Raw genomic sequence first — 16,202 nt, 5'->3', positions numbered from 1 at the left:
GAGAACTAGCCTCATCAGAACATAGATAGCATTCATGTTGGGGAGCAGCCAAAACTTGGGCCAGTGGTCTATGGAGCGACTCATCATCAGCTGTAAATGCTGACTATCTTGATCCCTTAAAGACAAAGAAGTGATTAAAGATGTTTGAGCAGGGGATCCCTGGGTGGCTCAGTGGTTTGGCGCCTGCCTTCAGCCCAGGGCGTGAGCCTGGAGTCTGGGGATCGAGTCCCACATCCGGCTTCCTGCATGGAGCCTGCTTCTCTGTATCTCTGCCTCTCTCTCTGTGTCTCTCATGAATAAATAAATAAAAAATCTTAAAAATAAAATAAAGATGTTTGAGCAGACCCAGAAAAAAGATGCCTGAGCAGAAAAATAGAAGATCATCTACAGTAAATAATCAAGTTGGCAGGGCGTTTGGGGGAAAATGGCTGGAGAGAGGAATAGAAAGAGTAGGATGCATTAGATACCGCTGACTAATTGAAGGATGACTTATCTGAGTAGCTGCACCCTCCTACCCTGCTGCCCCATAGAGTACTACAATGTCCTACCACACCACTCCTGAGCACCACGTCACAAATGTAGTCAGCGTTTGGCAGATGGCGGCCAATGGAATAAGCGAGGTTTTATACTTCTGCGCATCACCTGCCCATAGTGGTTAACACAGTACTCTACACACCTAACGCAGTTATGTGATGAGCAATAAGGTAACAAGGACTAGGGTACATGGCAAGCAATGGGAGTGAAGAAGAACCCAAGAAATATGAAATTAACACTAGTTTACTTTCAGTCTTCTTAGCACTGGAAAGCAGTCTTCTTTCAACTTTTTTCACTTTTCAAAGTATTTCCCTATACCACAGTTTGGCCAACTATATAATGGCCCACAATCTGCCCTATTGCCTGATTTTTTTTTTTTTTTTTTTGGTCTGCCATTTAAGAATGGTTTTACATTGTAAATTTTTTTTGTTTGTTTTATGTTTTTAAATGGTTGAAAAAATCAGAGGAAGAATAACATTTCATGATGTGACAGTTACATAAAATTCAAATTTCAAATTTTTTTTTTTTTTTTTTAATTTTTTTTTTTTTATTTATTTATGATAGGCACACAGTGAGAGAGAGAGGCAGAGACACAGGCAGAGGGAGAAGCAGGCTCCATGCACCGGGAGCCCGATGTGGGATTCGATCCCGGGTCTCCAGGATCGCGCCCTGGGCCAAAGGCAGGCGCCAAACCGCTGCGCCACCCAGGGATCCCAAAATTCAAATTTCAATGCTCATAAATAAAGTGTCACTAACACACAGCCATGTATCCATTTATATATTGCTATGGTTGCCTTCATGCTACGATGGTAGAGCTGAGGAACTGTGAGAGAGATTGATCTGCCCATAAAACTAAAAGTATTTACCATCTATTTTTTTTATAAAAAAAAATTGCTAACCTCTGCCCTATTACTGTATTCATTTTTTACTTGTCAACACTTGCAAAATTTACAAATATGCTTTCTTACAAATTACAAAAACATAACTGGCATTTTCTGGTAAATTATTATGTGTGCTTTCACCTGCTAATTTTACAATTCCAGCAATCCAGAAGACTTTGGTAGGTAGGCTGCAGTCTGTATTGGGAACTTCTACTCTCACATTTTCTGAGATATCACCCCAGCAGGTCCCCATAGGTGCCTGTCATATAAAAATTATTAAGTTATCATCTTAATAACATAAAAGCCTAAACACATTGTTTAAAATAAGCATTCTCATCAATAATGGAAATATTAAAAATGCCATTTAACTCATTCATTTTTCTCCAAAAATAGAGCTGTTATTTCCCTTTCCACAGAACTCTACTTGGAAAAAGCCAGTGTCAGGGGCAATCTCAAGATGAAGAGAATTTCACATATATTAGAATAGATCCATGTCAACTTCAAAATTCAATACTGTCCTAATGTAAGACCTGAGCAGCAATTTTTGTAAAAGCCAAATCATAAACTCAATAGACTTCATAGGATAAAGCAGAGAAACTTACTATTTTTAATATATGCTGAATGAATGCACTTCATCTTAACCTCTAATTTTAAAGGGTCCGTCCAAAGAGTAGAAAGAAAAAAAATTCTCCAACCATCAATGTGGTTTCGAATAGTAGGAGAAACAAAATTTAGTTATATGTATTTTCAACTTAAGTTAAATTAATAAAATATAGTCTGTTAAAACTATATGTGGCAAAAGCACCAGATAGTTATTAAAGAGGTGGAATTGAAGAGTTTTTGGAGATGCATACCATGTAAATTGTTAAATAATTTATTATTTCTAAACAAAGAGGAAACTTTCAAACTTAGAACTGGTAATCGCTAGCCTTCATACCACATGGTTAGAATGGGGACTCAGAAAGCTGATTAAATGAGTATAGTGAAGAGATTTTCCCAAGTCTAACATGCCCAAATTACAATTTCCATTACATTTTAATCCTTAAAACTTGAGGCCATTTACAGTTATTTGAAATTTATGCAACGTTTAATTAAATCAAATAAGTGAATTTAGGAATACAAATGCTGATAAATACTAAACAGTCTCTGTGGCCTTAACAGCTCCTTGTTAAATATAATTTAGAACCTTGAACATAGAGAAAAGGACTGGGTGAGGTTATAAAAGACCTGATAATATGGACAAACCAGGGAAAGACAATACAGTTTCAGAGTTCAAAGATGACCAAACAAAGATATCTAAGAGTTACACGATCTAGCCAATTTGAACACTGGTTAAATGTCTTCCATGCAAGGCTTCTCCTACTTTGGTGGATGCCAATCCATAGGAGGATTAGCTTAAAACAGTACTCAACCTCTGTCCTCTCAATAGTTCATGATGGAAGAAAAGGTCAAATCCTGAACTAGATAGAGTAAGTCTGGACACCAAAGATAGAATCAAATTATGACTATTACTTTAAGTAGCACAAGCAATGAATATGCCTCAGTAACTTGGGAGACCGTGGCCTATCTCAAATATTTGTGATTCTGGAAGAGAACATGTAACTTATCTCCCTGAGCTGTGCAAAAAACAGTACATCCATTATGACGACTACCTCTTTCTAATATTTTTTTAACTGAAAGACTGGACTCTTCAGGTTCTGCTATCTCCCCCTATATCATTCTAGACTGTAGGGCCATCCCTATTGCCAGCAGATATGATCAGAAAAGGAGAGGCTGGAAAGATGATAGTAATGTAGATTAAGCTAAGATATATCAACATAAAGACCATATTCTCATTTCTGTGAGGATGAACCAATTAGAGCAGATAGATACAGCTAATATATGCACTAAATTAAGTTAGGGTATCCACCCTTCTTTGTTTGGTTGCCAAATCTTGTGGAATGTTTTTTTTTGTTTGTTTGTTTGTTATTGTTGAGAAGAAAGAAGCATGGTTATGCTGATAAATTGGGGGTTAGGTTGGCATACAGCTAAGTGAATTTGGTATACAGTACTTCTCTTAGAGCTAGATATGACAATTTCATACCAAATTTTTTTAGCCTTAACGATTATTTTTAGAAAATAACTTTCAGTCACATTTTATTAAAGAAAATAAAGTATCAATATGCTCACTTAAAAAATAAGGATGATATTCACTTCATTGGGGGATATTACGTTTTTGTCCCTACAGTCTGGATTGGTATAGGAGAAAGTAGCAGAAAGTGACATTTGTTCTTGCCTGTAAGGTTGTGGTTCTGCTAGGCCCTCTTAAACCAATCCATATGGTTCACTCTAAGAACAAAAAATGAAGAAACAAAAACAACAAAAAAGAGCACCATAGTTTCTACATAGCATGTGCTCAATGTGTTGAAATAATAAGGTAATTTCACAGATATATCTGCCCTTTTGTTTAAAATGAACACTCTTAAGTGTGGAAGACTAAATGACCCAGGGCTTGACAGCCATCTTCATCCAAGTCATCTGTCTTCTCTTGCTGGCAGGAGGGATACCTCTGAAAGTCTGGATTGGCATAGCATGAACTAGCAGAACCATAATTTACAGGTAACAACAAATTTACCTTCCAGACTCAGGACGAGAGGTCCACCTCAGGCTCCTCCCAAATCAGGAAGATCTGCTTCACCACTTCCTGCTCCAGGGCCACTCGTGAGGGCTATCTGGGAGCGACTCTCCTTCCCTGCAAGGTAAGCTGTCATCAGGTCCTGTAGGACATGGCCAAATCCAAATGCTGAGGACTCCCCAGCACAAATGAATGATAACCTTCACCTGACTATCTATAAAAAATTGGGTGGGGAGTCTTATTTTCTGCACTTCAAGAACATTCCAGATAGTCCAACAGCCCAGATGGCTAGTATTTAGACTCTCAGAGGGCTGATACACTGAACACATGATGCTTCATGGCAGAAATACGAATCTCCCTCCACAGAACTGCCAACCAATTATGATAACCACCCACAATCTTCAACAAGTGGGTAGCTGCAGAAGTTGCAGTGGGTAACCAAGAAAGAATCTATCTCAATGATGACATTGCAAATGTACAAACTAACAGTGAGAGACTAACAGGCATATGATTATTAATGTTCATCTAGTTGGGAAAGATGAAATATTATTTGGCCAAAAGGGAAAGAAAACATTAGAGGAAATTCACCGGAAAGAAATCAGAACTCCTAAATGCTACTTGCCGGAATTGGTACATTGAAATAGGAAAAAAATTGTTCCCTCTTTCTGCAGAAAGTCCACTCACCTTTTGGTTTGAGACCAGAATCTACTTTTTGAGGTGGTAGCTACAGGATGAGGACGAGTGTAAGGAGAGTATAAAAGGAAGATGGGATATGTGCAGTGGAAGCAAGATTAAGAATGGGAGAATGCAGGACGCCTGGGTGTCTCAGCGGTTGAGTGTCTGCCTTTGGCTCAGGGTGTGATCCTGGAGTCCCGGGATCGAGTCCCACATCGGGCTCCCTGCATGGAGCCTGCTTCTCTGTGTCTCTCATGAATAAATAAAATCTTAAGGAAAAAAAAAAAAAAAGAATTGGGAGATCCCAACAGAAAATCAAGAACCACTTTAAAAAACAGACCAACAGGGACACCTGGGTGGCTCAGCGGTTAAACGTCTGCCTTTGGCTCAAGGTGTGATTCCAGAGTCCCCGGATCAAGTCCCCTAACAGGCTCCCTGCGTGGAGCCTGTTTCTCCCTCTGCCTGCGTCTCTGCCTGTCTCTGTGTCTCTCATGAATAAATAAAATCTTAAAAAAAAAAAAAAAGACCAACATTAAAATAATCTAGATTACTTAGGTTTTCTTTAAAACATAAAAAACAGGTGATTTTTATTATTTTAGAATCCATTGTTTTTCTGTAGAAATTTCATGGCAAGACCCGTGATAGTTAACTCAGAAGGAGCACTAATAAGTGCCAGAAACTAACTGAAATTTTATTTCCATTAAAATACAATTCTGTAATCTAGGATGACAAACTGAAGATTCTAACTTTGGTTAGAACCGACATGGATATCTATCTTCAACTTTCAGTGGAGTTGTGTTATGTGTGTTCAAGGCTATGGAAAAAAAGCCAGAAAGTAATTTTACTTGATACAGATTATTTTACTATTAAATGCATACTTGAGAAATGGATCATGAGTTTTACTAAAAGAGAAACCGTTATTGTACATACACAAAAAGACTTTTGCTTTACTTTAAAACCCAAAAATACATTTGTGATACATATTGCAAAAAAGTGCAAATAATCTTACCTTCTCAAAACACCTGGCATACAGGTCAGGCATCAAAGAGAGGATTAGAATGTACTGCGTCAGTGATACGAGGTATATTTGTGCAGTAAAGTCAGCTTTAGAGTTATGGCGTATACTGTGTCTCTGCCTCTCTAATGGATAAATAAATAATATCTTAAAAAAAATAAAGTTATGGAATATAAGTATACAGAGGGCCTTTAAAAAATAATAAAACAGGGCAGCCCATGTGACTCGGTGCTTTAGCGCCACCTTCAGCCCAGGGCCTGATCCTGGAGTCCCGGGATTGAGTTCCACGTCGGGCTCCCTGCATGGAGCGTGTTTCTCCCTCTGCCTGCCTGTCTGTCTGTCTGTCTGTCTCTCTCTATATATATATCTCATGAATAAATAAATAAAATCTTAAAAAAAATGAAACTATTATCAAGGGAGAAAAAAAGATGATTCCTGGTCTTAGCAATGAGTTATCAACAAGACCAGAGTATATAGTCCAATATCAAACGAAAGAAATCTCAAGTCTTAAATATATGACTAAAGGATTATGATTTATATGTTTCACATCCACCTGATATTTGCACATTTTGGCTTGTGCTATATATCTAGGAAAGAAGTGTTTTAGTTGACTTTAAAGTATTGGGAAATAGGACTGCTTCAATTTAAAAGATTACAGTCTTGGGGCGCCTGGTGGCTCAGGTAGTTAAGCATTGAACTCTTGGTTTGGGCTCAGGTCATGCATGATCTCAGGGTTGTTGAGATTGAGTCCTGTGTTGAGCTGTGCACTCAGCAGAGTTTGTTTGAAATTCTTTCCCACTCCCTCTCAGCTTCCTCCCCTGACTTACATTCTCTTTATACATAAGTAAAATAAATAATAAGTAAATAAATAAAATAAAATCTTAAATCAATCAATCTTAAAGACTATGGTCTTTTAAAAACATTAAGAACGTTTTAGGCTCAATGTTCTGCATATGCATTGATCAACTGGAGACTCTCTTGGGTTCAAACATAAATTACTAGAAGAAAATATCACCTGTGTATTTCATGAATGTATAGTGTACCTAACTGGCATCAGTATTGCAGTGATATTTTGGATTTTTCCAGTTAGGATAGATATGGATACTGCTTTTAGAAGGCTGTGAAAAAATAGGAAATATATATAAAAATCGAAGAAAAAAAAGGGACACACACACACACAATTCAGTCTCTCTGACCCTTGTTCCTGGCACAGAGCTCTTAAGACCTTTGTAATTTCCTAAATGATAAGAGCACTAGGAGCATCTTTTGTTCTATTTAGTCTCTGACCTGGGTCCTGACATAGAGCTCCTAAATCCTCTGGAATCTCTTAAGTGATAGGGAGCATCTTTTGTTCTAATGAGGAGACTCTGGGTGGGCTCCTGGATAGCCTCAGGATGGGGGGGGGGGTTGGTTACCAGAAAGATGAGCCCATGAGAAGAGGCTCAGAACCCTCAGCCCCAGTCTCCATTGTCTGGGAGAACCCAGTGGAGACTGAGTTCATGATTGATCATGTCTATATAATGAAGCCTTCATCAGAAACCCAAAATATAGGCTTCACCTGCCATCCGAAAGTAAGTAAAACAATTACTATAACCATAAAACCTTTTGTAAGCCAAAATGGCATAAAGTGAGGAAGCACTCACCATTTCCTGAGAGCAAAAATCCATTTCTGATTTCTTTTGGTTAGTGTAAACAGGTACCAATGCAAGTCTTTTGCAAAAGTGAAGTGGTATAAAGTGGACTTTCATTTTTTTTCCCTAAGATTTTATTTATTTATTCATGGGACACACACACAGAGAGGCAGAGACATAGGCAGAAGGAGAAGCAGGCTCCTCGAGGGGAGCCCAATGTGGGACTTGATCCCAGGACCACGCCCTGAGCTGAAGGCAGATACTCAACCACTGAGCCACCCCGGCGTCCCTAAAGTGGACTTTCAGATAGCGAGGGAAATCTGTATACGAGGTTCAGAGAGCTTCTGGGTTGGTGATCACATGGGGTACTAGGAGAGTGACATGCCCAGAGAGGGCATGAAGTTCTATGCCCCTTCTTACAACCATGTCTTATGTACCTTTTCACCTTGCTGTTTACTTGTATTGTTTATTATACCCTTTATAACAAACTAGCAAATATAAGTATTTGTTTCCCTAACTTTTGTAAACCATCCAGGAAATTACTGAACCTAAGGAGCAGGTCACGGAAACTCTGATTTATAGTTAGTTGGGCAGAAGCACGGGTAACAGCCTGGGACTACTGATTGGTATCTGCATATCTGGTGTCAGAAATATTGTGTGGTAACAATGTATAAGTGAAAGAAATACATGAGCATTTTTCCTATGGGGACTTAATTAAAAACTACACCAAATAACCCCCCAAAACTTTAACTTATAAAAAGCAGGTTAAATCCTCAAATTGAATTTATAATCTGGCTACTGAAAAAAGTAGTAAGAGTTTCATTTACAACAAGAGATGGATCAGATGAACTAGATGATTCCTAAGATACTTTACAGTTTTGGGACCATGTGATTTAAGATTAACTGAAAGTGTTATTACCTAATTCAGTGGTTTCCAACCTCCAAGACTACCAAGGAAGGGGGAAGAACAATCAGGGGCCAAGGCTCTGGCCACCTCACCCCACCCTTGCTAAATCAATCAGTGCAGCTTCCTCTTATTCTAACTATGTCTATTAGGGAAAAGAGTAATAATTCTGAAGCTTACACAAGCAAATGAACAAACTCCCAAAAACCAACCCTCCCCCCCCAAAAGAAAAAGTCTCAAAACTACCAAAGTACCACCTAGACAAAGGGAAAGATATACTAGATACATGGCAATCATGATAGAGATTTGAAGTAGATATATTTAGTAACAGTTGAGGCTCGATTTCCACTAACTATAAAAAATGTCAACACTGTTCTGAGTGACCGAGTATAAAGCATTGTGCATTACAGCAACTATCAAAGAGGACACAGTACTATGATACACTTTGCAGAAGCTTCATTCCCAGAAGTTGAAAGACAGACTGTGGAAAAAGAATTCCACTTGTGAAATCCTACAATTTTAGAACCAATCACAAATATACTTAAGTGCCAGAAAATATAAAGTGTTTTTTTTTTTAAACCTTTGACCCTTACTCCAGAAGAGCCTGGGTTACGTTAAAGCAGCAAGGCATTCATAGAGCTCTGACACTGCTGCCAGCTCCGATTCTTGGTTCAGTCAGAACAGTTCTGCTTCTATGTTACACACTGGATGTTTCTTAAAATGTTTGAAAAAGGATCCCTTAGGAACAGGAAAAGGCCCCCAACCTGTGCTCAAGATGGGGACAAGGCAGATGTGATGTCTAGAGGAAGCGGGCCTTACTGGTGCACCAGTGTCAGGGCAGGTGGTTTGAGTCTTAGAAGACTAGAAGATGGATGAAACAAGGCAGGGCCTCGCGCTCCCAAGAGCTCCTGACAAAGACTTTTTAAAGTCAAAGCCAGTAACTCTTGTTGGAGACCTAGAAAACTATGTGGGGGAAGAACCAGGAAGAGTCAGCTCTAAAGGATGAAATCAAACGTAGTATGAGGTCTGACCTAAATCAAATGGCTTCACGTGCAGGTGCTGGTTAAGGCAACAAAGCAGTCACTTGTGCTAAAATGAACTAAGAAATTACCCCTATCAGTCATTTTCCTACTTGGTAAGAAAAAGGCAGTAAAGAAAGTTGAGTGGAGCAGGTAGACACTGGGTGAAGAGATGCCTTGTTTCTCAGCAAGAAACAGGAGCCTGCACAATATCATCATTAATAATACAATAAGGCTAGTTGCCCTGATCTATATGATAGAACACTTTAATCTTAAAAAAAGCAGAGCTGAAAACAAAATCAGTTTCATTATTATAATATAGATTTTCTTACGAAGAACTTTACTATTATTATTCAAAGACACGGACATGAAATAAAATATGCCTTTGGGATTTTCAAAAGCTTTAAAAAAAATTGATTACTTACATAACACAGCTTTACATGGTTTATGGTATCAAAATATAAAAGAACCCCAGAATATTAAATTAAAGATAGGAAAAGAGATAAAGGCTATTCACAAGAGACTATAAATGTTCCAGGCATCTGGGAGAAAGGTGTTATTATAACTGAGAACTTAATCTGAGTTTGAGCTTCTCAAAAGCAGAAAGAACTAGAGAGAAAGACAAAGATCTGCTTTCCAGTTCTCTTTAATGTTGCTGTTGCTGTGTATTTAATCTATTTCACAAATGTGACACTACCATACACGTTATGGTGAAGTACATCACCTACTTTACACTGAGTATCTAGGATCCCACTTAGGCTGCCTCAGAGTCAGCATGCCACCAACTATGGGCTGAGCACCTGTACTTTTAGGAAAGAAAACTAGCAAATTAATGTACTCAGCTTTAGTTTATATTTCTACCACTGATTTCATGTGCTTGGCTTTGATCAAGAGTCTGTATTGGCTGTGAACAAATGAAAATTCATTTGGGTTTCTACAGCAGGAACTCAAGCTCAGTTTTGTCCACATGCTGTTATTTAAAAGTGAAGTCCTAATTTAACAAAATGTTTAATGTAAGCAAAATTTCATTAATTTTCTAAATTCTCTGTTCTTTTTGTACATAGTAGCAGATAGAATCTTTTTTTTTCCTTCTAGCATATAGAGCCTTTAAATATAAATTAAACTTGTAGTAAGGTCAAAAAAGTATTTGAGAGAATCAATCACAGATCACTGAATAAAAAGGGAGAGGATCCAAAGAAACAAACATTTTCTGAGAACGTTTTTTAACATAATTCCGAATTACTTAGTATACTCTGTAAGAATCTTTATTTTTTTTTTACTCTGTAAGAATCTATTTGCCAAAAATATCCTGCAAAGGGTTTTCTGGTATGTATCACATATTTCAGCCCATAATGCTCTATTACTGATAGTTCCTTGTTTTTGTGATTTTACCTTTAGAAATATAAACATAACCAGAAGGAAGATCCTTTTCTGAATTATCAGGTCAGATCACAAAGGTTTAGGTAACATGGGATTATTTTGAACCATACAACACTGCCAATACACGTGATATACAAAATCAGCAACTGTATATGGTTCAGCTTAGTAAGAAAATTTCAAATTATAATTTCTTTAAAGGACACTTTTACTTGTAAAACTTCTAGAAGTTATTTTTAGCTACTAATAAGTATAATAAAAAGAAACATTTTTACGACAATGGATACAGTAAAGATCTTCTAAAGACAAGACATTTAGATGTTATGTTTAAAGCTGAAGATACAATGACTTTAAACAATGACTAAGCATTTCAATACAAGTGAGAAATTCCATACTCACATGTTTAAAGCAGGTAACTGGAGCTGCTATAAAGCTATTGCTATTGATGTAGTTACCCCAGCTGAAGCCTTCCATGGAGACTGCTGTTGAAAAAAATTAAATTTAGATATATTACAATTCTCAAATCTTTTATTCACAAGAAAATGTGAAATGCTATAAAATTAACTTATCACCTTGAAAGTTTTTTCCTGTAAAGATTTAAGAACTTTTCAAATAAACATGAACTTTTGCATAGATCCTATCTGCAAACAAATAGTTTAACTCTTCTATACACAGCATAAACTGGGAAATGAAGTAAGAAAGAGCTCTTTAGTAATAAGCAGCAAAGAACAGCTGAGAGCAGAAGTGTTCAGGATAACAAAAAATGCCATGGTGGCTTTTAGGTTTTTATTCCTATGCAGCTTTTACCTGGCACCTCAATGAGATTCCCATCCAGTATCTGCCACTGATACCTTCACTAGGGTTTTTCATTATTTTACTCTCTCCTACACCCCCTGCTTCTGCCTTCCTGTTAAGAATCTTCTATCAGAAGTGATCCTTTCCTCAATCTCTTCCTTACTACTCTCTTCTCTCTCCCTTCAAAGCCTGTTAAATTTATCTCCACAATGCTCCCCACCATTCACAACATAGAGAATCTGTACATGGAAAATGATAAACCAAATAAAAAATGATAAGGATACTGCCCCAAGCACTGAACTTGTGAACACAAGTATTCTCTTCTAGAATAATTTATTGAAACCAAAACCATTATCAGGAAGCCTCGTGTGATAATGTACTAGTAGGGCCTAGAAATAGCTTAGTTAACAAAATTCAAAATTAAACTGTTATTAATTCAAATTAGATGAAGCAGTATCAAATATTTCACCTCTATTACATTCACCAGTATTACCTGCTTTAGTCTTTGCTTGATTTTGCAAGGTAGCTTGATACTGAGCATATGCGGCTAGTTTAGCAACTAAAGGTTGTTTCTGAAGAACTTTTGCTTTCTTTGTTGGAGGCTTACCCTAAAACAAGAAGAGTTAAGTAAATAGGATTCTTTTTCATCCACCCCCCTCCACCGAAAAAATTAACCTGATTGCATACTACTCATTCTGCTTAAGTAACATCAAGGGTTTAGAAAATTATTAAAGCAGAGGAAACATACAAGGAATTTTAACATGAGAAATGTTTTTTGGAGTTCTGCTACGATGTAGACATCTAACATGGGTAGCAGAGCTGGCACAGACTAAAACAGCAATATGCAAATTAATATGTTAATAAAAAATTATATCCCATAAGAGGTTAAAATATAGGCTGTGGTGGATACTTGATTCCTTCTTATACTAGATAAAACCAGTGGTTATTCACTCATGCAGGTTGCCAAGCATTGCTATTTATATGGTAAGAGAAGATAATTTAATGTTTAAAGAGCAAGTGACTGAGGTTTATACCTTTAGTGCTAACGCAAAAGATCAATGACAAAATGATCATGGGCCAAATTCACAGTGTGACAAACTGCCATCCATTTGGGTACAGACCACTGCTCAGGATCTTACGTACTGTCTATCTGAAATATAGAAATACATCTAAGTGATGTATTTCCTTAATTTGGGGAATTTATATAATCCTTTTAGTGCTACGTAATGATCACAATAAGTTAAAGGAGAGTAAGAAAGATGTGATCACTCAAATAAAATATATTACAGAAATCAGTTAAATGTCTTAAAAACATTTTTTATATACAATAGCAACAACTTAGTCAAATGGTCAAATCTCCATTTTGTAGGCATTGATGTACATTTAAAAGAAAGATTTCTTTTTATACCATGAACGTTTCAAAAAGGTTAGTTGGATTAACCAAACACATTTGTTCAAGGTATCAAATAGATTATAATCAAAACTACAAAGCAAAGATGATGGAGAATACCAAAGGGTAAATCATTTCCCCCCGAATATTGAATGACTGATTCTATCTTGATGTTACCTCAATAGAAAACAAGGGGGAAAAATGGTTTCAGTTTCTGTATATAACAAGGTGTTTATTATATTTATACTTATCTAGAAAAAAGAGTAAGTATTTTCAATTCATTATTACACAAACAGCTCATAGTTTACTTTGGAGAGTATGCTTTGTCTATAATAGCTGTTCAATTTTATAGACTGAACAAACTCTGGAGACCACATATTGAAAAAAATTGTGGGGTATAAAGTGGTAACTGGTCAACTGGGTAGAGGTGGAGTGCAGTGAATCACAATCAAATGGCAGATAAACAGTGAAAGCCATAGTAATAAAAGAAATAAAGAATAAGAAGGTTTCTGTACCGTTACCTGAAGTCTGGCCAAAATGCTTGCCTTCTTGGAGTTTGACGAATAGCTTCGTGAACATGAAACGCTACAGAAACGCTTTGTTTTGGAGTAAAAAGCATCTCGCACACCAACCATGCCACACATTTCGCAGGTAGCTAATTAAGAAAACAAAAACACTGGTGTCATGATCATATAATAAAACCCGTTTACCTAACAGTTTCCTAACTTATTATCTGAAGCTTTTAATTTAAACATTAAACAGAACATGTCTTTTGTTACACAAATGATTAAAAAGCCTCCACAAAAGTTAGAGAAAAGATTGGTATGATGCCTGGCTACAGCTCCAGGAAGCCTGACCACAGCTCAAGGTCTGAGAGGCTTCAGAAAGGGGCTAAACCCACAAATAGAAAGCAGATTCCACTTATATGTCCTAGGGCTCACCATGTGCCAGGCATTTTCATATATATTAAGAGCTCTAGTCTTTTGAAAGGATTCTAAACAAAAGATGAAAAGAAGTGCAACACAACTAAGGATAACACAAAGTGCAACCTAAAAAGAGCCAAGTCTTGAAAAAATGCTAAGGGTAATACATTCTTTCAAGTTATGTTCAGAGGACCAGAAGGAGAGGTTCAGAGTTTGTGGTAGGTGCTTGATTATTTACTTTGATAACAGAGGAAAACAAGACTTTGACTACTAATATGCCTCTTTTATAAATTCACATATGGACAATAATCTGAAAGCTAGAATTAGAAGGGTCACAAGAACTGAAGTTCAGAGTAGATAAACAGATAGCTACCTGGGAGAGGGACTGCTAGGTCACGACAGCTCTAGTTTCAATTTTTTTGAGGAATTGCTCTGTGTTCTGTAATGGCTATATACCAGTTTACATTCCCACACCAGTATGTATGAATTTTTTTTTTCCATATCCTCATCATTTGTTATCTCTTATCTTTTTCATAACAGTCATCCCAACAGACGTAAGGCATCTTATCATGTGTGTTTTTAAAGATTTATTTATTCGAAGAGAGAGAGCTCAAGCAGGGGGAGCGGCACACAAAGGGAGAGGGAAAAGCAGGTTCCCACGGAGCAAGGAGCTCCATGTGGGGCTCTATCCTGGGACCATGACCTGAGCTGAAGATGCCTAACCGACGGAGCCCCCTAGGTGCCCTTCTCATTGTGGTTTTTTTTTTTTTTTTTTTTTAATTTATTTATGATAGTCACACAGAGAAAGAGAGAGGCAGAGACACAGGCAGAGGGAGAAGCAGGCTCCATGCACCGGGAGCCCGACGTGGGATTCGATCCCGGGTCTCCAGGATCACGCCCTGGGCCAAAGGCAGGCGCCAAACCGCTGCGCCACCCAGGGATCCCCTCATTGTGGTTTTGATTGGTGTTTTCCTGATGTTTAGTAATGCTGAGCCCTTTTCATGTATCTACATTTTTTTTTTTTAAGATTTTATTTATCTATTCATGGGGGTGGGGGGTGGGCAGAGACACAGGGAGAGGGAGAAGCAGGCTCCATGCAGGGAGCCTGATGTGGAACTCAATCAAAGGACTCCAGGATCACGCCCTAGGCCGAAGGCAGGTGCTAAATTGCTGAGCCACCCATTTTTCTTAGGAAAAATGTCTATGCAGGTCCTTGTCCATTTTTCATCTGGATTATTTGTTTTACTACTGAGTTGTGTAAATTCTTTATCAGATATGACTTGCAAATATTTTTTTCCATTCTGTAATATGTCTTTTCAATTTATTGCTTCCATTGCTGTGCAGATCTCCTCGGTTTGATGTAGTCCCATTTGTTTATTTTTGCTTTTGTTGCCTGTACTTTTGGTGATTAACCAAGAAATCACTGCCAAGACCTATGTCAAAAAGCTTTTCCCCATGTTTTCTTCTAGATTTTTAGTTTTAGGTTTTACATGGAAGTCTAATCCATTTATTATTATTTTTAAAATATTTTATTCATTTATTCATGAGAGACACAAAGAGAGAAGCACAGACATAGGCAGAGGGAGAAGCAGGCTCCATGCAGGGAGCGTGACGTGGGACTCCATCACAGGACTCCAGGATCATGCCCTGGGCTGAAGGCAGTGCTAAACCACTGAACCACTCGGGCTGCACATATCATTTATTAAAGAGATTGTCCTTGCCCTATTCTGTATTCTTGGTGCCCTTGTCAATAATTAGTTGACTGATTATCAGTATCTTGAACAGACATCTGCATTCCCATGTTGACTGCAGCATTAGTCATAGAGCCAAAACAATAAAGATGACAGTTAAATGTCCTTTGACAGATGAATGGATATATAAAATGTGGCATGTTCACATATATACAACATTATTCATTATAATGAAGCATTATTCGTTCACAAAAGAAGAAGGAAATCCTGCCATTTGTGACAACCCGGATGAACCTAGAGGGCATATGCTAAGTGAAGTAGTATATTGGGATCATTTACATATGGAATCCTTAAAAAAAACAAAAAAACAAAAACACCAATTTCATAGAAACAAAATGGAACGGTGATTGCCAGAGGCTAAGGGGAGGGTTACAGGTAGGTCAAAGGGTACAAAGTTTCAGTTATAAGAAGAATAAATCGTGAAGCTCTAACAAACAGCATGGAGGCAACTGAAGTTAATAATACTGTACTGCACACTGGAAGTTGCTGAGAGTAGATACCTGTGTTCTTCTCGATCACTCCACACACAAAAAGAGAGCTAGCTATATGAAGAGATGGACAGGTTACTTATCTTGATTTTGGTAATCATTCTACAATGTGTATATATATCAAATCATCACATTGTATATATTAAATAAATACAACTATATTTGTCATTTATTCTTCAAAAGAATTAGGAAAAAACCCCACAAC

At 37.5% G+C, this 16,202-nt stretch overlaps 1 protein-coding gene across 23 annotated transcripts in view; it reads right to left on the bottom strand.

The window, feature by feature from the left end:
* Positions 1-16,202, bottom strand: part of MBTD1 (mbt domain containing 1) — a 69,173-nt gene that overhangs the window by 23,882 nt on the left and 29,089 nt on the right. For 16 of the 23 annotated variants that reach the window (XR_013354437.1, XM_077852687.1, XM_077852691.1 and 13 more), the window contains 4 exons: positions 13,351-13,490; positions 11,939-12,053; positions 11,050-11,132; positions 1,557-1,674 (listed from right to left, as the gene is read on the bottom strand). Coding sequence is in view for 22 of the 23 variants with exons in the window: in XM_077852687.1 (XP_077708813.1) it covers positions 1,557-1,674; positions 11,050-11,132; positions 11,939-12,053; positions 13,351-13,490 (456 nt within the window). In the remaining variant the exon portion in view is untranslated. Of the gene's footprint in view, positions 1-1,556; positions 1,675-4,029; positions 4,147-11,049; positions 11,133-11,938; positions 12,054-12,479; positions 12,596-13,350; positions 13,492-16,202 lie in introns of those variants that run through there. The other 7 variants (XM_077852680.1, XM_077852694.1, XM_077852698.1 and 4 more) reach the window with 6 other exon arrangements.

Source organism: Canis aureus, chromosome 16 (genome assembly GCF_053574225.1).
Source record: "Canis aureus isolate CA01 chromosome 16, VMU_Caureus_v.1.0, whole genome shotgun sequence".
Lineage (NCBI taxonomy): Eukaryota > Metazoa > Chordata > Mammalia > Carnivora > Canidae > Canis > Canis aureus.
Note: the sequence above shows the minus strand (reverse complement) of the source record. Positions and strands in the feature narration are given on the sequence as shown.